The sequence below is a fragment of the Zeugodacus cucurbitae genome, chromosome 3 (genome assembly GCF_028554725.1).
Source record: "Zeugodacus cucurbitae isolate PBARC_wt_2022May chromosome 3, idZeuCucr1.2, whole genome shotgun sequence".
NCBI lineage: Eukaryota > Metazoa > Arthropoda > Insecta > Diptera > Tephritidae > Zeugodacus > Zeugodacus cucurbitae.
Genome location: NC_071668.1, coordinates 55,994,725 through 56,018,874, shown reverse-complemented (window position 1 = coordinate 56,018,874; position 24,150 = coordinate 55,994,725). Strand labels below are relative to the sequence as shown.

Sequence of the window (24,150 nt, the reverse complement as noted above, 5' to 3'; positions counted from 1 at the left end):
AGGGATCCTACGCTTCAATACTCAGCTAGAGTTCGCAAACAATGCTTCGTTATAAGGAAATATTCGCTATAGGGAAAAATAAATTCGTTATATGGAGATTATAATACAATCAAAGTAGATCCAAAACACAGTGTTCTTATAATTGCCTCGCAATAAAGAAAACTTCGTTAAATAGGAGTTCGTTATATAGAGTTTCGACTGTATAGAAAATTCACTTCAGTGTCATTATTATTATAAAAAATAGGAACATTTTACAACATGAATTACAAAAACAAACATTCAATGTACAGATTCTTGGTATAAATTTGTCGATTTAAGTCAAATATTAACATATACAATTCGTATGGGTTTGTTGCAATACTTTTTGAAACGAGAGTCGTCAGTGTATGTCGTCCATTTGTGGAAAATTTGTTTGGCAACAGTTAAAGTATCGCCAACCGGTTCCGTAGGGTATACTTTAGTACTGATACTGAATGGATTTTCGATCTCCTCACTAACGGTACGTTTAAATGCTTCCTCATTAAATTTCTCATTATGCTCCAGACTTTTTTGTAACATTTTTAGAAATAGTACCCAGCGTGGACGATAGTAATCAATAACAATGCCAGACCACTGCTTCGTTGCATAATCCACAATTTGTCCGTTAGGCCCCCATGCAGTTATCTGATTGCGTGCATTCATTTCATAGAGCTGTTTCTCCACCGGGGTACGTCCTAAAATCTTCGCTGCTTCTAACCAGCGACTTAGTGAGAACTCCATGTTGGTGGCTAATATTGTTTCGAGGTCATTTAGGGCTTCCAGCATTTTATCCACTATATAAACGTACTTCTCCATATTCTTACTTCTGTAGGCAGTCATTAAATTCACATAGAGTTGATCGAAAGTTATTTGTAAGAATTGGCGAGTTAAATCGACGAGGTCATGGGTAGCAAATGGTCGATTGTATTGAGGAATGGTAGTGTTTCCAAGCACCGCAATCATTTGGACCCAAGCGTTCGATACATTTGTAGTATTATACCAAACCCAAGGACTGAGATTTATCGATGGTCTTCTTGCAATACAATATTTTCCACGAAGTTTTAATAGTCCTTTGTAGGAATATACAGATTGACGAAGTAATTGCCAAGCGCTATGCAGTCGAACGTCTCGAATGCTATAACGTACGTCAGCATACGTTTCGAACCAATCATTCAAATCAAAGTCATCCAGCAACCAACCGCGTTCCAAAGCCAGCTCGTACATGACATAATTTTGATTGATACCTTCCGCTGTAATACCGACACCCACCATCGACGAGTTTATCATATTTCTTGCTAATCGAATATTGGTATTAATAATATCAACAGATCCGTGCATTCCCAGTGTGCCACCGAAGTTATGCAACATACACCAAATGAATGGTTGACCATGGAACGAATGTGTACGCTCATACTGTGGGAACTGTTCACTTTGCAGGTCTAACACTAGCATTTCGCCAAGCGGTACCGCCAAAAGAAAAGCTTTGATCAAGTCATCTGTCCAAAACATATTTTTCACAAACATCCATCCTTGTAATAGCCAAACCGCCGAGTCGTCAACTAAACGCATGGACTCGTGGATGTGAAATGCCGTGGCATTCATATAATCGGCCGTAGCGAGCCGTGGCTGTATTTCATTGAAGGGATCACAAAAGTATATATTATCACTGCCGTAAGTTTCAATGGTTTTGTTTAGGAATTTTACTGCAATTTGACGGAATAATGGTTCGCTGGGATCGAGGAAAAGACCACAGCAGTATTTATCTGGAAAATGGTTCCAACGTTCGACAGGTGTAAAAGTAATGTTTGGAAAAATGCGTGCCATGGCGACCGGTACATGCCCGGCAAAGGCCGGCAATGCTACACGCATACCAAGGTCTCGTTCCGCTTTTAAAATTCGTTGTTGCAGTACTTTTTGCATACGCCTATATGAGTGTGGAATCGGTCCGCCCCAGCCACGAATGTTTCCCATTCGTTGCCTGAAATTAAAGGATCAGTTTCATGTTAAAGAATCTATTGAACATAGAATAATTTAGTGGCTAGTATTACTTCGACATTTTTGCCAAAACGAGTAGCGCAATTTTAAATAATGAATATAAGAACTAGGAAAGCATCTAAGAGAGGATTATATGAATACTTACCAGGCTTGAAAAGCCGCGCCTGCAAAATGCTCATCTATTTCATCCTTCGTAAGGCCCATTTCGACATAGATATCGTGCCAAATGTACTCTTGAATAGGTGCTAAAGTTAGAGTTATACCCATCATTGCCATCCAATCGATGTGTCGGCGCCAGATCGGAAAAGACCACCATGCAAAACTATAGCTCCATGTACAAACATTTTGATAATAAATGAAGCGACTAGCTGATTTGGAGAAAATCGTAACATTTGGTAACTGTATCGGCAATTGCAACTCCACTTTCGTGTGGGTCCAGTCAATATGCTTTTGCAAGTAGTACTTGAGGTAATGGTGAAAACCTTTTGCCACTGAAACGCCATCCGAACCAACTATACTTAACGTGGATGCTTCTGTCTTCTTAATCTGTGATGAACAAGAACAATAGGATTAAATAAAAATATATTTAAAAAAAATCTTGAAACTTACTTGAAAACTTCTAAGTGGCATTGTCTTATCAACATATACGACGAAATGTTTTGAGGCATCTTCGCCAATTGTGCGTATAATTAGATCGCGGACGGCGGATTCTTGTGTATCGGCAGGTGTTTCAACACCATGTAGATCACTTACCGAAGCATTTGAGAATTCTGAAAAAAAAAATTTGCAAGAAGTTGTGTTACTTAATGATACTATCTCAATGAAATAAATTATACATGTTTTATCACGTAGAAGAATTAGGTGGAAAAAAATTGTTGTATCGGCTTAGATATTTCCCTAACCCTCATATATTTGTGGGAAAAACTTATCTTTTCATCATGTCCAAGATTATACGTTCACTAAATTTTTCTAACATATCTCACATATTAGCCGATATATACAGTATAAAGTCCACCCGGTACAAGGGGGCTAGAGAGAGTATTGACCCGATTTTGCCCATTTCCGGCACAGAGACATACTATTATAAGGAAAATTTCTTAAGAATATCTGAGAAATTTACCTTTATTTTCGCTAAAAAAATAGGTCGCAAGCAATGAGGTCCTAATGTTCGTTATCTGGAGTCTTGATAACTTATAGTCTATAAATGCAGTATTTGTGCACTGTTCTCTGAATCTGTTCCGATATATTCACTATTGCCTTTTTAAGTAATACAGTGGAACTTCTCTAACTCAAATCACCATAATCCACAAAAAAACTTCGAATAAGAGAGACCTCGAGTTATATGATTTTCATGAAAACATAAAATTTTTCAAAAAGGCGTAAAATATAGGTTTATACCCAACCTTATTTATTGATTTCGCATAAAGTTTTATGTACATTCGTTAAAACAATTATTCGGTAGTTTTATTTGTTACAGTTTACAATTGTCTGGCTCTTAACGTCTGTATCCCATGCTTTTGTTACATGATTTATACAATCAATAAGTGTAATACCATATTTTTTGTTAATCTCCATACGATATAGAGGGACTCTTTAAAATTCTGCCTCTATAGTAAAATTTTAAGATTTGGTCGAAAAGTTCGATGTATGGAAGGAAATTTGTTTGGAATTTGCCTACTATTGCCACATCAAGAGTTCTAGTTATGGAGAACTTCGAGTTCGATAAGTTTGAGTTATGGAAGGAAATTTGTATGGAATTTGATTTCTAAACGCTATTGCCACTTTAAAAGTTCGAATTATGGAGATCTTCGAGTTATAGAAGTTCGAGTTATCGAAGTTCCACTTTATATTGTAAAGTCAATGAATCATCAAACTAGTGCATCACCCACCGTTTTCGCCAGATTTAGTCCCCAGCGAATATTTCCCCACACCTTTTTAGAAGGTCTTGAGGCTTTTTACTACCGAACCTGTATCGAAATGAGAACACCGTATAACAAATAATTACTCTAGATGAAGATGAAGATTATGTCGAAGAATACAGCCAGATTTTGTTGTAGTGTTTAAGACATTTCTTGTGAAATACACTGTACGGATAGAAAAAACTAAGTAACTCAGGCTAAAGCTTAGTGGTGATACATAAAACCCAGTGAAGAAGATATACTTATGTAGTTAGTTTCGCTTTGGCCAAAGCTTGAAACTTGAATAGATTTCCAAACAGACAATAACCACATCGCGACACCATCGTCAATGTTGAAAGTCAAGTTGTACCATAAAAATACCTGAAAAATATTTCTGACTGCTGTAACAATCGAACCGATAGCTGAAAGATTGGAGAAAACAACCAAGTTGATCAGGATTTTACATAAGTTTCCCGCGTTGTCACCAGTAGACATGTCAAGCGAAATTTACTCTTTTTACTTGTTTATTTATGGGTTAACATAAGAATTAACGGTTTATATATGTATATTCGCTTTTGTTTATAAACCAACAGTTGTATTTGTTTTCTTAGTGTTTTTTTTTATTTTTCTTAATTTAATCGTTAAATATTTGTTCCTTGTTATGTATGCAGCTTTAAATATACATATATAGTTTATATATGTACATATGTATGCTTATGAATACTTTAATTATATTTATTATTGTTTACTTACTGCAAGGGAAGAGAAATGCAATTGCTGTAATAAGAATTATGATCAACAACCTCATCGTTCCGTATTGAAATAACAACTGAAGGCATGTGAGAAGATTATGCAGATCTGTAAGCGGAATACTAGTATATTAATGTTGATGAGCGAACATTGACTGTATTCAAGTTTAATCATATACATATGTACATACATGCAGAATATAATTTACGGTATTCATTGCAAGGTTGTATTTAAGCGGGAGATATGAACCTTCCATATAAAATTGTATACTTTATAAACAAATAAGTACTCCCGTTATTAACATTTTTAGTGTTGACCGAAAGCAAGTGTTTTGGTTGTCTAGAAAGAGTTGTAAGAACCTATTAAATATTAATGGTGGTGACAGGGTATAGCTTTCGATGGACGCATTGCCACTAGACAGAACCTGTACAATACAAATTGTGTTTTTCCTTTAGCAGTTGGCATTTGTCTGGCAGGCAATCCTTCGAGCATATTTCTCTATGAATTGGTTTCTCAGCCGTCCGATGACGTCTTAGAAATTGTAAAACAGCGCAATTGTCGGCTAACTTCGAGATATAAATCACATATCGGAGTAGAAGTTAACTCAAATATACGGGAAAAGATGTAAGTATATTTTGTATTTTATATAGCATACTTTTTAGAATTATGAAAATAATTACAATATTTTAACCGCTGAAAAGCTTAATATGTTAATAACATAACAGCCACACATTTGTGACTTTGTTTTCTCACTAGACCCAATATATGATATAGACATGATCGAGCTGTTAAAATTATTACTGTTACTTTTAAGATAGCGTAAGATTGTTATAGCGGCATTGCGTCCCAGTTACGTAGACGCGACAGTCATATAAGGACCAATCTAAGTCCCGTCTCACCGTCTGTTATTATTTTGTACTGATTTGACCTCCAGATTCATTCAGTTTATTCACAAAACGATATATCGTATGACATAATTTGTTGTCAGGCGACATATGTAATAATATGCAAATTTCCAAAATCATTTTATTGTTAGAGCCAAAGCCAATTCTTTAAATCTTATTATGTGAAGTTCGGTAAGGGAGCTTGCAATTATATATAGCAATTCCGACACATTTTTAGTTCAGATTATAATCGAATAAAGCTCGATTCCATAGATCATGCTTTTTAGTGGTATATCGGTTGGTGTAAAGTTTGCTTACACTTAATCCCCTTATTACCCATTATGGTTACTGAAATGACCTTGAAAGTAAATTTTAGTTCCTTTTACTGAGGAAATTGCAAATATATATTATTGCGGTACAGTTCAAGAGATTCATATCTAAAATGAGGAATCAAAACTCCATTCTTCAGATCAGTTTTTCGACGTTATTGGCAGTCAGGGGGTTTTGCAATAGGGACGTTACAAAAGTAGACCGATAGGAACAGCAAAATACGACATATTTTTCCCGCTCTTGTGACATTTCTCTTCAGTAAGGTTTGTCATTTCATCATAGAAAGATATACGATCCAACAACGAGTCGAAATTGTTAAAATTTAGTAACGAAATTCCAATTTATGGTCGCCATAATCGCTTTGTCAGATCAACAATTTACCGCCTTGTGGAAAAATTTCAATCCACAGGCATAGTACAAACAAGTAAGGAAAGGCTAAGTTCGGGTGCAACCGAACATTTTATACTCTCGCAATTTATTGAAGAAACTTACAAGTTGTAGTCCGTTTTCGACAATTTTTTCACAAGTGAAGTCAGAGATGATATGTACTATTTGTGTAAAGTTTTATTCCACTATCTTCAATGGTTCCTTATGTATACATGATAAAGTGAAGGAATCAGATGGAATTAAAATTTGAGTTATAAGGAAAGTAGTCGTGGTCGCCCATTTTTTATCCGTGTTATCAGTGTGTAAAGAAAATATTATATTCCGAATTTCATTGAAATCTGTCGAGTAGTTCCTGAGATATGGTTTTTGACCCATAAGTGAGCGATGCCACGCCCATTTTCCATTTTGTAAAAAAATCTGAGTGCAGCTTCCTTCTACTATTATTTTTGTGAAATTTTGTGTTTCTGTCGTTTTTCGTTAGTGAGTTAACCCACTTTTAGTAATTTTCAACCTAACATTTGTATGGGAGGTGGGCGTGGTTATTATCCAGTTTCAACTATTTTCATGGTGGGGTACGTAAGAGAATCGACTGCAGAAAGTTTGGTTTATATAGCTTTATTGGTTTGCGAGTTATATATAAGTAACCGATTTGTGGGCGGTGCCACGCCCACTTCCCCAAAAAAAATACACCGAAATATGCCCCTTCCTAGTGCGATCCCTTATTCCAAATTTTATAACTTTATTTATGGCTTAGTTATGACACTTTATGTGTTTTTGGCTTTCGCCATTTTGTGGGCGTGGCAATGGTCCGATTTCGCCCAACCCTCTCACTGCCCCAAGGAACATATGTTCCAAGTTTCATTAAGATATCTTAATTTTTACTAAAGTTACAGCTTGCACAGACGGACAGACGGACAGATGGACAGATGGACGGACGGACAGACATCCGGATTTTGAATCTACTCGTCACCCTGATAACTTTGGTATATATGACTCTATATCTAACTCGACTAATTTTAGGTGTTACAAACAACCGTTATGTGAAAAAAACTATAATACTCTCGTTGCAACTTTGTTGTGAAAGTATAAAAAGAATACTGCTGCCGCTAGCTCATCAATTGTGGAAGACCCAAACAAGTCGTTCTCAAGCGTTTGTGACGTCGTTGTGGGGAATTTTCATCGACAAATCATCTTTAGCGATGAGGCTCATTTCTGGCTGAAATAAGCAATATATGCGTTATCGGTCAGGCAGCAAACCACAAGTATTCCCTGAGTCACCATTGCATCCGGAACAAATTACAGTTTGGTGCGGTTTATGGGCCGGCGGCGTCATTGGGCCGTACTTCTTCCATGATGATCAAGACCGGCACGTTACTGTGAATGGGAATCGCTAACGTTCAATGATAACCGAATATTTCTGGCCTGAATTGGATGATATGGACTTGGACAATACGTGGTTCCAACAGGACGGTGACACAAGCCACACACCTAATGTCACAATCTATTTATTGAAAATCAAGTTTGTTGAATGTGTTATCTCACGAAATGGCCTAGTCAATTGGCCGCCTCGGTCGTGGGTTTTGACGACGTTAGACTATTTCCTGTGGGGCTACGTCAAGTATTTGGTCTATGCCAACAAACCAGCGACCAGTGAAGAACTTCGTACGAATATCGAAAGTGAAATTGAAGTAGTATCGGCCGATTTATGCTTGAAAACCATCGAAAATTGGGTTCGGCGTCTGGACTTCTTCTCCGGGCAAGTGTGCCCGTGGTAGTCATGCAAAACAAAATCGAGTACCATGCATAATGGCATGGAATTTACTTTCACAGGAATAAAGAATTTCATTGATATTCCGTTTTTGTTTTATTTAAAAAAAAAACTTTCGTAGCGCTCTTATTGAAAAACCCTTTAGATGGTCTGCTACGCTTACTTGCAAATATTGTGTACACCTTTCGGAGATAAGTGTTTGTTCATCTATTCCTGTGAGACGATATTTTAACATTAGAAACATTTTACTATACTAAATACATCAGTATTTCCATAAACACATTTGTCATTATGGACATACATTGATAAAACAATTTTGTTATTTTTAAATTACAACTTATTATTCAATTTATTCTTAAATACATTTAATGATATACATATACATACATTGTTGGTGCTAATGTATTTCTCTCGGCAATACAAATACAACCATAACAAATTTATGATAAATTTTAATGTACGAGTATATGAGTACTTTGGCATTTTTGCTACTACAGCTAACAAAACACAGCTTTTAAATACATGTAGCTGCACTATTTATGTATAATAAATGTAAACAATAATAAAAAAAAAATTAATTTAAGTACAAATTTTTCAAAAGTCTATGAATTATAAGAAAAATATAACAAAATTTGGCTTAAGTACAAAATATAGCATTGTAACACTATACCATAAATACATATGCATATAATATAAAAAAATCAATTGCACAATTGCATCAATACGATAATATTAATTTAATTTTGAAAACTTTAATAAAGCAATTACCCGTCTAAACGTTTCATATATTTATGTATATACATTAATAAATGTCCGTCCGGTATACATTTTGTGCTGCTCTGTATGTGGTAAATATGGCACACGATGCCGGCATACATATTTCTATTAAAAATCTCAAAACGAAGTCCAAATCAACATCAGGCCTCTTATAACTATGTTGTTGTACTAAATGCTGGTACACTGTACTGAAATATAAAATCGTTAGATTATATAGTAATATGGACATGTTACTGTATTATATATATTATTTTAATATAACAAAAGAACTAGTAAGTTTGAAATAATTCCATATTTTCTTTGCATTAAGTCGATTTAAATTGTGAACCGAGGAAGTTTGGTAATACGAAATAGTATCGAAAAAATATTTTTGGAATCATTGCTCCAATATTAAAGGCTGATTTCTCCTTAAAATACTATTCAAAATGCGTATTCACTAACGTACCTTTTTTAAATCAGGAAACGTGTTCTCCAAATATGAAAGCGCTGTGTAAAGTAAAGTATATATATATATATATAAGTATGTTATAATTTTAAATTTAGTTCGTTTTGATTTGTTTACCTGCGCAAGTACAATTTCTCCTATTCACTAATAGAGTAGGCTTTCCGCACACATTTACTATGTCTGGTGATTCTGCATTCTTCATTGCCTGGTTCTGCATCAAAGTCTGCACCGTGTGTCGACGATTTAATAAGTGCACAAGTCTTTATAAAATCTATAGTCGAGTAACCAAGTGAAGATTCTTCTTTCTTTTCCAATTGTTCAACACTACCGCTATTTGGTTTCGTTGTATTTGTCACGTTTGTTATCGTTGCTGTGGTAATAGTCATTGGCTGAGTCGTTGCAGTTACACTAGTATGTGTTGAATCAGTAAGTGATTCTGTTTTGGAACCTGATCGCATACTTCCATCAGCGCCATCAACGGCAGTTAAAGAGAGGCCACTTCCTACTTGAAGTTTGGGTGAACATGGTGTCGGACTTCGTGGTTGGTCCAAGTCCAGAACAATATAATTGACTGCATTTGTTCCGGCTGATTTCGTTTGCTTTGACTGTGGATCACAGGGCACATCTACTCCACTATGGCTTCTTCCTGGCGTTGAAGACGACATTTTTTGCTTTGGAAGGATCAACTTCAACTCGTCAGTATTTAGATTTTCATAACATCGCTCTTGATCGCGTAACACATTACGCATGCCCACCATGCCACTAAAACCAAAATTGCTGGCGGCAAGTGAGCAGCTTTCAACATTAGCATACATGTGTAATGCATCCGATGGTGGTGTAAGCATAGGTGCAAATTCTTCTGGTGGAATATCTAGAGAAGAATGCTTCACCAAATTTTTTCTAGCCAGAGTATTAAATACACCATTGGACGCGTTTGATAAGTTATTATTGTGTTCTACGTGTGACCGCAAAGGATATTCAGAGTATACATTGCTATTGGCAACGGGCATACCTGTATTAGGGGTATTCACATACGTGCCGAGACCATTAGGCAAACGCGGACTCTGTATATGAACAACTTCATTTGTTGCAAATGATATACTTGGAACTGAATCTGGCGAGTCCAAACTTAGTGGACTACTGCTGAAGGAATCTCGAAGTACTCGGGAACGTTGCAAAACTGATACTGCTGCGCCTGCACCTACTAACGGTGCAGGTTCCAAATAGTTGTTTACATTTTGTACATTTTCTGGTCGTCCCACTGTATGTGAAGGATGATCACGCTCACGTTCACTAAAGTTGAATGCATCATCCGTCACAAGGGAGACAGCATTTATATAAGTTTGAAATAGATGATATAATTGTTCCGCGCGTTGACAACGAAATGTATAAATGCCAGGGCCTGTCATACAACGACGCCCAGCTTCAAAGGAGAATACATCGCCATTAAGCCCATATCTGCGTAGATGTTGCAATGCCCATACAACACGTTGGTTAGAGCCCGTACGAAAAACTAGTTCCCTCGGTGTTAACTCCAGATATCCAGTGCGTCCTTGATCTGCCAACTCGGAGTGAAGTCGCACTGCACGAAAAACGTTTTCGCTTTTTAAATCGCTTAATTTTTTTGTACTGTTGATGCATCCCATTAGACACGCAAAAACGGCTTCGGAATACTAAAGCAAAACATTCTTACAAAATTTAGTCTGGTTTCTAACCATCTGGTTTCAAGTGCAATGTCTCTACGACAAGTCGTACATCAGTTCACACAAAGGGGTACAAGTTGTATGATTTATTTTTAAATTTCCCTAATGCTTAGTCCCAATTTGTACGGAGTCAACACTGGCATTTGTATTAGATTAGCAGAATTTTACAATAACTTCTTTTTGTAATATTTTTCATGCTAATGTAATTATTTCTTATTTTAAACACTCTTGTTCGTATTTTCTATCAATTTTAAAATGCTCTTTTAATTAAATATTTCGTATATTATGCAGATTTCATTCTAATATTACTGCAAGTTAAAATAATATATAAAAATATATTTAAATAAATAAATTTAAATGAATGCCGGTGATATTTTTTAAACATCGAAATCTTTGAAATAAAAACTTCACAAATCATTTTTAACATATATAAATATTTTACAGTCTAACCACTACACCGAAAAAAATTTTGTGTTTTGTAAAAGTAATGTATAAAAATGAATGTTATAACTATAATGCATTGTATAAAGGCTATAAATTGACAAACATACTTTCTTAATACCATGTAAATCCACTATTAATCTTTTAATCATGTGAAAACATATTGGCAAGTCTATAATCAAATGTCAAAATTGTGGATTTCTCTTTATAAATAAAGTCCCAAGTGTTATATGTCAACTCAGCCTCCCAGGATTTTCCATGTCACCATTCACAATGACGCTTTTAAAACCCTTGGATGTTCATCCAACACAAAAGTGCAATACAAAATTTGTAAAAAATAAAATTTTTAATTTAAAAAAATTTCATATATTAAAACAAAAACTTGAATTAATTGCTAAACTTAATAAAATGTATAGTCTTAAATTAACCTTGGTGCACTTTGCGCATGTAAATGGCAACTATTAAGGAAATGCAACACCGTGACGCTATTGATATCGAATTCGAGAATTTGTCGAAAATGGAAAGGCGGTGTCGTTTTGTCGCTGCACTAAAGTATTGCCACCTACTATTATAATATTTGTTTTTAAATTGGAAGTTAAAAAAATTGTCTCTTTAGTGTATATTTAATAAATTGTTTACGTATAGAACAGCAAATTTTTTTATTGAAATAACAAATTACTTGTCAAGCTGTAGTGACAAATAGTTTCTGTTAATTTTACTCCAATATTGATGACTGAAATTGATAGTATTTTTGCGCATTGTCCGGCAACGCTTATTGGCGTCTTTGTCGTCGCATTATATGCACCGCCTTTGGATCAAGCAAAGCGTTTCAATTCTTCAGTTACGGTCGAAATAAGCAGACATTTTTGTTTGAAACACTGTGGAGTGTGAAGAGAAAACGAATATAGAAAAGAAAGTTTTTGGAGTTGTTTCGAAATTCGGGTGAAAAGTGATATTTAATATAAAGACGCCGAATAGAATTAAGTATAATATAATCTAAAAGGAGCAGGTAATTAGAAAAATTTGATTTGCGAAATTAAAGTTTTAGAATTTGCTTTGGTCAAGAATGGAATGAAAAGTGAAGTTTATAAAAAGGAGTAGCTGTGTATGATAGTTGAAAGAAAATTCTGTATAACGATATGTGTTAATAAAAAAATATTTAGCCACCGGAGACGTAGAGTTATAGCATTGCACTTTTAAAGTAAATGCATTTTCTTTGTTTAACTTGAAAAGAAATTGAAGTTATAGTTAAAGTAAATTAAATTACTTATATCTTTAGTAAGTAGTTATAACCGGAACATCGCCAAGTAGCATCGTACTACTAGAAATACAACACGACAAAGTGGATTGTCGACGGTCGGCCGTGTAAAAGCCGTCTTCACCCCTCCTTGATTCCTGTCGTTCATTGTCGTTTTAAGAGCTGTGAAATGTGTTCAATTTGGGTGTGCCTTCCGCAGCTCTGCCTGAGTTGCGGTCGCGTCGTCGCCAAAGGCGAAGTCACAGGCGCCGGTATAGTAGCTAGTTGGATTATACGGCTTTGTTGTTGCTGGTGTATTGCACTCGAGTTGAAGTCGACCATCGCTGTCGCCTTCGCCTTAATACTTCGTGTCTATTTTCACTCGTTTGTATCGTCCATATGCGAAGTTCGTTCATTCTACTCGTTATTTATAATTTAATCGTTCAATCGCTAATTCCTTTTTGGTCCTTTTTGTTTTCTTTGTATTCATACGATTCATATATATACATTTTAAACACATAATGTTGAAATAGAAACTTTTATAAAATGTTGAAATACATGAAGTCTACATATATATGAATGTAAATAATTATTTATGTAGGGTTTATGTATTTACACACATTCACTTATGTATATACATATATGAGTACAAATTGAAATACTGCAAAATTTTAAGTGTATACAAGTTAATTTATTAAAATAAAAAGTAATTTAAATATAATTCTATGTATATAACCTTTGCTTAAGTAACATGTAATGTTATTAACACATTCGATTCATTTATTACAATATTTATCGTAACCAGTTACTTTCATGCACAAAAGGGCGTTATTCCTCAAAGTAAGCTCCCCATACATATGTATGTATGTATGTAACTAAGTTATATATATAATTTGCGCAAAATATTTAGCTCGATTTACATATAGAAAAATAGAAGCGAACCTAGTTACTCATACCGTCGCATTTACTGCAAAGCGGTCTTGATAACATGAGTGTAGATTATTAGCATTTTAATTTTAGTTTCTAAAATTACAACTGCATATTAATTAATCAACATCCAGCATTACTTTCCTCAGCTCTTTTAAAATTGAAATACTTTATAAAACCAACAAAATATTTAAAATTTTTTTATCAGAAAGCAAAAGAAAATTAGATAAATATATGCGACAAGATAACTAGTTGCGCGAAACATTTCAAATTAGTACATACATATACATGTATATACATTTCTACATACATTTATAAACGGTTTAGGTAGATATTAAGTACCTAAAGTTTATTTAATTCGTATTTTTTTACGCTTGATGTGCGAAATAATAGTCTGTTTGAAAATGAATGAAGAAAGAATTTGATATGTTATCTACAAAAATAAATAAATTTGTGCAAAAATATAAGTTTATTTATTTAATAGTTGATATATGAACATTTTGTATCTACATCCATATTATATAAATATTGAACCACCATTACTTATAAGCTTTTATGTGTATATTAGTGCGTTAATACTAACAAAATAGTAATGTGATCAGTTACATTAATAAACAAATCAAGATCCAGGAAAGATTGGATATATTATATTGTGTGTCAATAATATTTTGTGGTTCCAATAACTTTGAGAACAATACAACGTGAACTTGAAAATAATATCACCACTTTATGATTTCGTAATTTTGATATGCATTTCATTCGACCTGCTTTGAGGCGTTGAATGTTGCAGCTTAATTGTAATCTGTTTACTGGGGATAGCTTATTAAAATTACAAATGATCAATATTATAATTTTATATTATAAGAAAAGTGCAGTGAGTATTTGAATGTTATGTTAAAAGATAGCATTAGCATTAAATTTAAAATGTTGAGAGCTCGGGGTGATTGATTTTTTAAGTTTACATTTGCTTTAATGATATAAATACTGCATGAATTTATTTGCATTCGTTTCGTTGTCAATAAGTTTTACCTTCAATATTCCTTACGTTCTAAATATCAGATTATAATATGCAGTTGAACTTCCATAACTCGGAACTCCAATAACTCGGAAGTTCTCCATAACTCGAACTATGAAATATGAAATAGAAGACAAGTTTAAAACAACTTACCTTCCGCAACTCGAAGATCTCTCTAAACCGCATTTTTTTTTGTGTCTTTATGAGGATTCGAGTTAGGGAAGTTCAACTGTATTTATATAATATAAAATTTAATATCACATAATTCTAAAACACCAAAATAATTCGAATAAAATATGAAATTTATATTTGACTGCTGCTAACGTTCATGTTTTATCTAAAATTCTGAAAACATTTTTTCACATCGGCCAACGTCACAGCGCCGTAAAAAGCCTTTTATACTGTGTACTTTGCTGCGTCATTTCATAGTTTGAGCGGGATTGATTGAGGTTTAGACATTAGTTATCCGTCATTTATTCACTACTGCCATACAATCAATACATATATACATATAAACGTGCCATATATATGTACATCCATATATACATTCATTATATTGGTCAATGAACGTACAAGAAAATGTTTTGCGTTGGACTTTTCGTTTACGAGTTCAAACGCATGAACTCGCGTGGCATCTTTTTGCCGGCACTAATATGCATACATACAAATATCAATAAAAATTTAATGTATACTTGTATGTATGTATGTATAAACTTAAGTTATAGATAAATTATATATAAATAGTTATATGTACATGCATAGAGTCAAAGATGTGTGTACATGCTCATACATATGGAAGCGTTTTTTTTGGTACATTAATGTGACTGCCGGTTAATAGGCGGCTTTTCTGTTGCTACTATTTTGGCGGTTAACTCCATGTGAAGGTCAATTATGTGAAAGTTCCTTTTTTTTATACAAAATTAATAAGTTGACAAAATAAAATTTTGATATAACGGTTAATTTGCGTTGTAGGCGTCAGCGGCCATTGTGCTTCCGAATTGTTGCCAATTGCTAAATTTAACGAAATGTATGCCTTATATGATTTCCGACTATAATTATACATGGTTATCTTTACCCGCATAAGCAATACTTAAATATCAAGGCGGTGGCGTAACGGCAATTAGTCACTAGTAGTATGCATATATGATACGTTTTGACGCAGTTTACATATAACATACCGTTTCGTATATAAGCATATTAATAAATATGTACATACATATTTGTTCTATCCACCACCGCAATAGATATAAACACGGAGAAAATTGTATACTACCAACCGGAAGTAGTGTGAATGGTTATGAATTATTGAATAGTGTTGGCCATTTTATTTCTAATACTATGGTCAGCAGTCGTAAACCAAACAAAAAATTAAATTTTTGTACAAATAGTTATTTTTTTTTTGTACTACGAAAAATATTTGAAGTAATAAAGATTTTTAGTTTGTTTGAAAGTTTCTGTACAAAAATTAACCTTATAGTGGGTCAGGTGAATAACCGGTAACATGCACATTCATAAGCTCAACCCTTTTTATATTGTCTTGTTGATATTAAAAATATGTTAAATAGCTATAATGATTATTCTTTTTTACTTTTAATTAAAGTAAAAAATAAAAGAAATTATAATTCCGAACATAACATAAGATAATCACATCAATATGTATCAGTAAATATATGTATGTATGTATGTATATGAATATACATATGTATGTATGTGTCATATTCGAGCGGATATTACTATTTGAATACTTCCTAAATGGTTATGACAAATTATGTTGAGAATTTAAAGCAATAATTCATATCAACTACAAAGAATGGACAGAAAATAAGAAAATGATGACAATCCAGACGACAGCTCACTTCATGAATTCTTTGCATATTGTAGACTCGGTAGACTGCAGCGCTTTTGATGAGGCTTTTGATTAGTATGAATAACAAAATTGTGCGTTTTTCTCAATTGAGTGTAAATTTGGTTTACTTTGCACATTTCATGTTACATACACTATAAAAATAACGAATTGTGCATAATTTTTGAATAAATGCATAGACATAACAATACATATTTTTATTTTTAATGTAACATATATATATACAACTAAATATAACTTTCCCCAAATTAATAGGCACATGCTACATGTGTGTATGCATATACATATAAGCATGTATTTATATATATTATTTGTAACTATGTACTTCCATTAAATTCTGTCAGGGTTGAAGTACGATTTCAACTTTTTTTTTGTATTCTTATACAAAACGGTAACTACTATGAATAACAATGATGTGAGATGCAAAATGGACGTAAATTTACAAACATCACAAAGTGTCGGAAATTAAGTAACAATGGTGCTATATCATGGCCTGTGACCACTAGAAATACAATTATCATTGTTATTTGATATGATATTATTGTGTGCCGACTGACATATAGAATAAAGTCATTTGAGGAATTTCGATTTCTCCCATATTTTCAAATGCTTTATTAGTTTATCAAGGAATATAAATTGATTGCTTTTTTTTGTACTGAGCTGTTGAATAAACTTTTTATTTTTTTTTATCGTCACCGTCATTTTTATTTGAGGATATTTTTGTAACATCAATTCAGAAAAAAGTTCATAATTTATTTTATTCTTTTTAATTATGCATAATTCCAATTAAATTAGTTTTTAAGTAAATTTTAAAATTATTTTATTCATAAATTGGTGTTTTATTAAAATTAAAGATATAGAGCGAATTTGTTTCTTTATTTTTATGTGTAAAATGTAAAATTGTATAAAAATTTTCACTTTTACATATTATTGTATGTATGTAACTAGATGCATTAAAAAAAGACCAAAACTAGTAGCTTCTCATATTCATGTATGTGTATTCAGTTACCATTTTTTCGTGTGAGTGCAACGCTACAAATTGTTTCGAAATTCATTGCGAAAATTCATACAACTTGTGTTGACCAATCAAAATTTATTTAGTGCTTTCTGAGTGATATACAAATGTAACGCATTTCCTTTCTTCCTACATACACTAAGTAGGAGTGATTTATTGAATTATCTTGCCTGAAGGGTGGATTTTACAGTGAGTCATTTTCTCACCCCAATTAAAATTGAATTTCATATAACAAACGCTTGATAGCCTTTACACGCTATGTTTTATCTCATTTATTTTCCTTTAATTAGAAGTACATATATATTTATATTATACATATCCACGCATAATAAAGAAAAATAAATTGCTGCAAAGTGGGGAATGACTTCTTAATATTGTTCTTTTCAATTTAATCAGTCGTCTTTTGTAGATTACTTTTGAAAACGTTTACGGGCTTCCGCATTTACGTTTCATTTTGATATGCTGTTGTGAATATTTGTAGTTGAATGTATGACACTGTTTATTGTGTACAATATACTAATTGTGGTTTAATTGAAAAGTTAAGAAAACTAATTGCGTAAATTAATAATAAATTCTGTTAACTATAATTAAACCTAATTAATGATTTGTGCTTATTTATATAGATTTGTGGAAAAAGGGTGTGTTTAAAATGATCAAAACTTGACATTATCCTGATAAACACACGGTCATGCACTCATTGTCGGATCAAAAGATGTTTGCATTGTTTCGCATATTGATAAAATTGGTGTGTCAGACTATACCGTTGTTTATAAAAATATATAAACATATATATTCAATACTATTTATATGTATTTAGCTTGGTACGTATGTTTATATGTAATATGATTCATAGAACTTCAAGTCTGATATATATTTATATATGTATAAGTACACATATCGTTGCCTGTGTGCTATAAGTATATACTATACATACTCTTTAAAGTACATAGAGTTGAAAATGCATGTCTTGCGATACGATTGAAACAAAGAGTCATGTACTCGTATTGCAATTCGTAATCAATTAGACAGCAGGCATTGTTGGCTATAGTTTATTTACATACATCCGCTATGCGCTACAGATACTTGAGTTAAACGAATGCGTAATGCATCTCGTACTCTAAATGCATACCTACATACATACATAAGTACATATATGTATATGAAGGAACATACTGAAGCAGTTTGCGTGCGCATTTTTACAGCATTCTCTTACGACAAGTTTGTGGCCTGATAAGAAACTCAGCAATGTGATTGTATTGTTTTATTATTTAATTTTTCTTTTTTTCGATTTAAAAAATGTATTTTCGTCTTCTGGTAGATAGATATTTTTGTTTATCGAAACAGTCACTTATAAATAAACCAGCCTCATTGCAGCATGTTGCCAGTTGTTGATTCTCTGTGCATTTGGATTTATCTCTAATGCTTAATAGTCAATTTGCATTTGTTATATTGCAGGCGTCAAAAAAGACAACATGGGTAAAACTCAAAGCAAACGTTCAGTTGATATAACCACCGAAGCCAAGAAGAATCCAGATGAAGATGTTACCGGCAAATTGGAAAAAATTGAAGATCTCGATCAAAAGCAGGTGAATGGCGATGCAAGTTCTCAGGAGAATGTTGAAACGGAGGTATACAATAGTTTATATGCAAAAACATACATATTTGTATATATTTTTTTATGGTTATGATAATTTTTTATATATGTACTTCTATGAATTCATTTCATTGAGTATTTGCTGGATAAGATATTTAAACAAAAAATATATATTTTTGAGTATGTATAGAATTATTCAACAGCATATTTCAATTTATAAACACTTTATTTAATATTCAAATATAAAATATTTATTGTTATTATTTTTTTATTGAGGCATTACAGAAAAAAGATGGTGATGAAACTGAAAATGACAAAGATTTGACAACTGAAAAGAGTGGTGGCGATAGTGGTGCACAAGATGGTGGTGGTGATAGTAATACGGGACAAAGTAATGCAAGTGCTGCGGAGTCTGCTTCCAAGGAAGACGAATCAACTGGCCCAAAGGATGGTGATAAAAGCACTGAAGAAATTTCGCCACTCTCTGATGAGAACAGCAAAAAGCCCAAGAAGGAGAAGGTTAAAAAGAAATGGTCTTTCCGTAGCATTTCATTTGGAAAGAAGGATAAACAAAAGCCAGCTAAGGCCGAGGATGCAGCAACTGATAATGCAGCAGCAGCTACAAATGGTGATGCCGCCGCAGCACAAGTGGGTGATGGTGCTGCCACTGAAGAGGTAAATGTTTATATAGTAATTGTATTACAGTTGAATTTCCATAACTCGAACTTATATAATTCGAAGTTCTTCATAACTCTAAGTTCAACTGTATTTCATTTTATGCAAACATTGAATTAATTCGCTTTATTATTTTAATAGACGGCTGAAAAAGTGCAAAAAGATGGAGCTGCCGGCGATGCTGAGGAGAAGGATTCAAATGAGAAGCCAACTGAAAACGGCGAAAGCTCTGAGAAAGAACTGAATGGCGAAAAGACGTCAACATCAACTACACCAATTGAGGAGCAGCCTGCTAAGGAGATCACTTCCAACGAAAATACCACCGACATCACAAACAACACCACCGAAACAACAAGTTCAGTTTTAATTGAGAATAGCTCAACCACTGCCACTGAAAATAATCAGACTGAGAAGCAAACTACTAGCACTGCCACTAATTTAGCCGCAGAGACTCCTGAAAGTGCACCTACTAACGTGAGTAATGGTGATGCAATCGAAAATAACGGCACTGAAACGTTATCGACAGCCGATGACCAGAAAGATCAAGCTATAGACAAAGCAGCGGACTTGATGGGGAAAACGTCTGACGTTGCCGAAAAAATGAAAAGCATTCCAAATGTTGTAAACGAGATGTCCGATAACAATGGTGTACATCAAAATGGTACGAGCGCTAATGGTGAAGAACTCGAAACTGAAAATGAGTCCAAATCACAAGTTGAGGTAATATTCCAAACAGATAAAGCTGCCCTCACAGATGAATTAGTTACTTTGAATACCGCTACTACTTCCTCCTCACCCAAAACAACCCCTATTTTAATCCCTGACCCCACCGACACCACCGAATCGACGTTGAACGAAATTAGCGAAAAAGTCGAAATAACCAACGAAATCATGAATACAGATTTGACTGAAAACAAATTAGAAGAAGCAGCAGTGATCGCTGTAGTCGACGTAGCAGCGAAGGTGATCGATCCTGCATCAACAGCTACAGTTTCAGTCACAGAACAAACTGAAGTCCCTAATGTTGATGCATATAACGTAGCGCCGAACCAGCTTGAAGCGCCAGTTGACACACCTGCAGATCAAACCCCCACTGTTTGCGAAACTGCAGATAAAAGCGAAGATTTAATTGCAGCTGTAAGTGCAACGTCCACGGCTAATGAATCCCCAAAACCTCCTCCGCTACCTGTTTCCCCTCCACCTTCACAAGTATCAGTTTTTGCGTTCAATGATAATAATCAAGCTGAGGAAGAAGGTATCTGTGACACTTCAACGCATATTGTTGCTGAAAACGAAACGTCAGAGTCACCAATATCCGCCACACCACAACAAAAAGATCTCGATGACATACCGAATTCGCAAATTTGCACAGAGGATCCCCAACCTAGCACTGAGGAGCCACAACCATGCGTTGAGGATCCCCAACCTTGCACTGAGGATCCCCAACCTTGTATTGAGGAGCCCCAACCGTGCACTGAGGATCCACAACCTTGCACTGAGGATCCCCAACCTTGTATTGAGGAGCCCCAACCGTGCACTGAGGATCCACAACCTTGCACAGATGATTCACAGCCTTCTGTTGATGAAGCCATCAATAATGAAGAGATTAAGACCGAGACTGCTTCCTCTTTAACGGAAACTGCACCTGTAACATCTGCGCAAAGTGTTGAATGTGAATCCAACACGGAAACTACTACCGATGTGACTGAGCAAAGTAAAGTTTTTGAAGCGCCAGAAATTACTCTTGAAAAAGTGGAAGAAATTCAGAATAACGTATTGACAGTCGAGAAGGATGTTATCGCAAGCGACATTTCTAATACGACAGAGGAAGTTGTAAGAGTGCCGGAACAAAGTATCGATAACACTGAAGACCAGTTTGTAATGGCGGCCACAGCAGTCGTTAATGAGATAACCGAAAAAGCTGTAGAGCTAATACAACAACAAAAAGATAATGAAGAACAACAGCCGAATATAAATGAAACAAACGATATCCAAACAACAACTGAAGATATTAAGACTGATAATGAAGATATTGAATTGAAACCAGCTGAGGATGCCATTGAAAGTAATGGAGTTTCCATGCATGTGAAGGATGTCTCTATGGATGAAATTATTGAGAAAATGGCATCGTCAAATATTAATTGCGAGAATACAGATGCTGATAAGCATACACAGATAACTATTGAGTCGCATTTACACGAGAGCCTAAAAGTGACTGATAAGCATATAGTGGAGGAGGAAAAAGACTTCGATACACAAATGTGTAGTCAGGCTGTGGTCAGCGTTGATGAACTACAAAATTAATGTTCAAACGACAAAGAAACAAACAAAAATACATATATATTATAATAACGAACTATAAATACAGCACTTTATAAAAGATATGATTAAATTCGAATACGAAACGAAAACAATTGCCGTTTGTGCATCCAAGGTGAATACCAAAATTCCAAACTAAATAGACTAATCGCATTGTAAGAGGTTTAGAAAAAATTCAAACCGAATGACATTGTTTGCTAGAAATAAAACACATACATGCATATATATAGATCATATGCCATTTTGTTGTATTTGCTTTTCGATAACTGATTGCATGGTTCATAGCGCTGTTATACGTATTAGATGAATTGATTGGCTGATTGATTTAAAGAAAACCACAAAATATTCACATTTCGGCTAACAACAACGAAATACCTAATAATGTCGTGTTAATTTAGTAGCGCATAATACTTACTTGAAACTACAAATATGTCAGATAATTTCAACATTTAGAAAAATATATATATTAATTGTTTGAGTAACTAATTGGTTTGAATTTCAAAAAAAAAAAAAGAAAATATTAAATTAAGTATTAATTTGTTTGAAAGCTGAAATTCACTAACTCGAATCGCTATAATCCACAAAAAAACTTCCGAGTTATGGAAGGTAATTTGTATGAAATTTGACTTCTATTGCCAATTCAACTATAACTTCGAGTTATGGAAGTTCAACTGTGCTAGCATATTGTAAATCAACAGTTTTATACGCGGCAAAAAAAAACGTTGAAAAAATTAATTGGTCAACAATTCATTCGTAAAATCGTTACTAACCAACGCCTTTTTATAACATTTTCGATATACGCAACAAAGTAACATTTTAAAGATGTGTAATTAACAAATTTTTTTATAATACATAAAATATATATTTCCTTTCGAAAAATAATGCTGAAAATACTACATAAAAATTCTAAACGTATGCTTTTATGCAAAATGTAGTTACGTTTTTTTATGTTCTCTGATTTATTTGTTTATAATTTATTTGAAAATACGAATTTGTCTAAACCGTTTTTAAAAATTTGTATATACCTATTAAAATCACCTTATGTTTCTCTTGTCAAACAAAATTAAAATTAATAAAAATACAACTTTCGAACTTATATACATGTTTCTACGAATAACTGTACGCATTTCAGTAATGCCCTGCACCAATGCAATCACTCATATTAAACGTTAAGAAACAAAAAACAAAAAATGAAATAAAACATATTCAAATGTGCTGTATTCTATGCGCCTTACTAGCTCATCACGTGAGTGTCTTATTTTTTTACACATTTACATGTGCTAACTATTTGATTAGTGCCAAACTCCTAGACGCCCTTCCCTTCTCTATATTTTAACATTTTTGTAGACATAACTTTGACGCATTATTCATATGTTAAATTTTAAATATGGTAACGTTTTATTTTATGTTTATGTTTCATTTAAATAAAATTACATCAAGTTTGCTCTTATAAAAATTGTTTCTATTTTCTTTCTTTCACTTCGTCTGTACAGGATATTACTAATGCTAAGGATCTAAAGGAGAGTGCTGCGGCAGAGGTCACAACACAGGATCTTCCCGTTATATGCGAATAATCCTACTCATAATTATATTAAATAAACAAAAAACAAAAAAAAACGAAAGAAATACATTTTTAACATTTACATATTTTAATCATTTTGTACAACTTCATATCCCTAATCCAAGATTATATGCAAAATAAAGTATACACAAAATTTCTAAAAACAAAACACATTTTATACTATTGTCATAGAGCGAGCAGAATTACACAATGATTTGATTTGAAGTCACGAAAATTTAAAAAGAAAAGTATAATTTCCAAAGTTTGTGTTGACCCAGTTCCAAAAAAGGCCCTTGTGGTGACAACCATAAGTCTTTGGAGATTAACCCAAAGTCAATCGGATAAGAAAAATTAGTTTTATAAATAAATAATCCTGGGCCTGATCGTAGCTATTTTGTTTTTTTTTTTTCTCAAAAATTAACAAAATGACGCCTAGGAAATTTTTTATTTGTCTTAAAAATCGAGGTTTTTGGAAAAAAAGAAAAAGCCTCGATTAGGCTCAGGATTATTATGTAAAGCTGTATAAATTTCATTAAAATCTACTGAG

General features: G+C 33.6%; 3 protein-coding genes across 10 annotated transcripts; 1 reads left to right on the top strand and 2 right to left on the bottom strand.

The window, feature by feature from the left end:
* Positions 1-172: 172 nt before the first annotated feature.
* Positions 173-4,806, bottom strand: LOC105216513 (alpha-N-acetylglucosaminidase). The gene is made up of 4 exons (XM_011191038.3): positions 4,665-4,806; positions 2,623-2,783; positions 2,159-2,559; positions 173-1,996 (listed from the first exon to the last, which is right to left on the bottom strand). The coding sequence occupies exons 1-4, from the start codon at positions 4,717-4,719 to the stop codon at positions 319-321; spliced, it is 2,295 nt and encodes a 764-aa protein (XP_011189340.2). The 5' UTR covers positions 4,720-4,806; the 3' UTR covers positions 173-318.
* Positions 4,807-8,344: 3,538 nt separating this feature from the next.
* On the bottom strand, positions 8,345-11,194 carry LOC105216512 (uncharacterized). Of its 3 annotated transcripts, none has more exons than XR_008470246.1 (3): positions 9,370-11,193; positions 9,253-9,293; positions 8,345-8,990 (listed from the first exon to the last, which is right to left on the bottom strand). XR_008470246.1 is itself a non-coding variant. In XM_054226602.1 (2 exons), exon 1 carries the CDS (start codon positions 10,896-10,898, stop codon positions 9,390-9,392), a length of 1,509 nt encoding a protein of 502 aa, XP_054082577.1. In that variant the 5' UTR covers positions 10,899-11,194; the 3' UTR covers positions 8,345-8,995; positions 9,370-9,389. The 3 variants fall into 3 exon arrangements, 1 of the variants encoding a protein (XP_054082577.1); XR_008470245.1 differs by having other exon boundaries at positions 8,345-8,995; positions 9,370-11,190; XM_054226602.1 differs by lacking the exon at positions 9,253-9,293 and having other exon boundaries at positions 8,345-8,995; positions 9,370-11,194.
* Positions 11,195-12,106: 912 nt separating this feature from the next.
* On the top strand, positions 12,107-23,772 carry LOC105216536 (A-kinase anchor protein 200). 6 transcript variants are annotated; one of them, XM_054226601.1, is made up of 6 exons: positions 12,110-12,405; positions 18,910-19,082; positions 19,325-19,723; positions 19,865-21,212; positions 21,276-22,157; positions 23,536-23,772. In XM_054226601.1, exons 2-5 carry the CDS (start codon positions 18,927-18,929, stop codon positions 22,025-22,027), a joined length of 2,655 nt encoding a protein of 884 aa, XP_054082576.1. In that variant the 5' UTR covers positions 12,110-12,405; positions 18,910-18,926; the 3' UTR covers positions 22,028-22,157; positions 23,536-23,772. The 6 variants fall into 6 exon arrangements, with proteins under 6 accessions (XP_028898871.2, XP_054082576.1, XP_054082575.1 ...); XM_054226600.1 differs by having other exon boundaries at positions 19,865-21,233; XM_029043038.2 differs by having other exon boundaries at positions 12,107-12,405; positions 18,885-19,082; positions 19,865-22,157.
* The last annotated feature ends 378 nt before the right edge of the window (positions 23,773-24,150 follow it).

Bases quoted from the DNA above. Each gene is read 5' to 3' on its own strand.
- LOC105216513 (XM_011191038.3), bottom strand. From the start codon at position 4,719: ATGAGGTTGTTGATCATAATTCTTATTACAGCAATTGCATTTCTCTTC. The intron at 2,560-2,622 runs GTAAGTTTCAAG...TGTTCATCACAG, and splicing joins TGCCACTTAGAAGTTTTCAA to ATTAAGAAGACAGAAGCATC. The intron at 1,997-2,158 runs GTAAGTATTCAT...CTTTAATTTCAG, and splicing joins GGCGCGGCTTTTCAAGCCTG to GCAACGAATGGGAAACATTC.
- LOC105216512 (XM_054226602.1), bottom strand. From the start codon at position 10,898: ATGGGATGCATCAACAGTACAAAAAAATTAAGCGATTTAAAAAGCGAA.
- LOC105216536 (XM_029043038.2), top strand. From the start codon at position 18,927: ATGGGTAAAACTCAAAGCAAACGTTCAGTTGATATAACCACCGAAGCC. The intron at 19,083-19,324 runs GTATACAATAGT...TTTTTTATTGAG, and splicing joins AGGAGAATGTTGAAACGGAG to GCATTACAGAAAAAAGATGG. The intron at 19,724-19,864 runs GTAAATGTTTAT...TTATTTTAATAG, and splicing joins ATGGTGCTGCCACTGAAGAG to ACGGCTGAAAAAGTGCAAAA.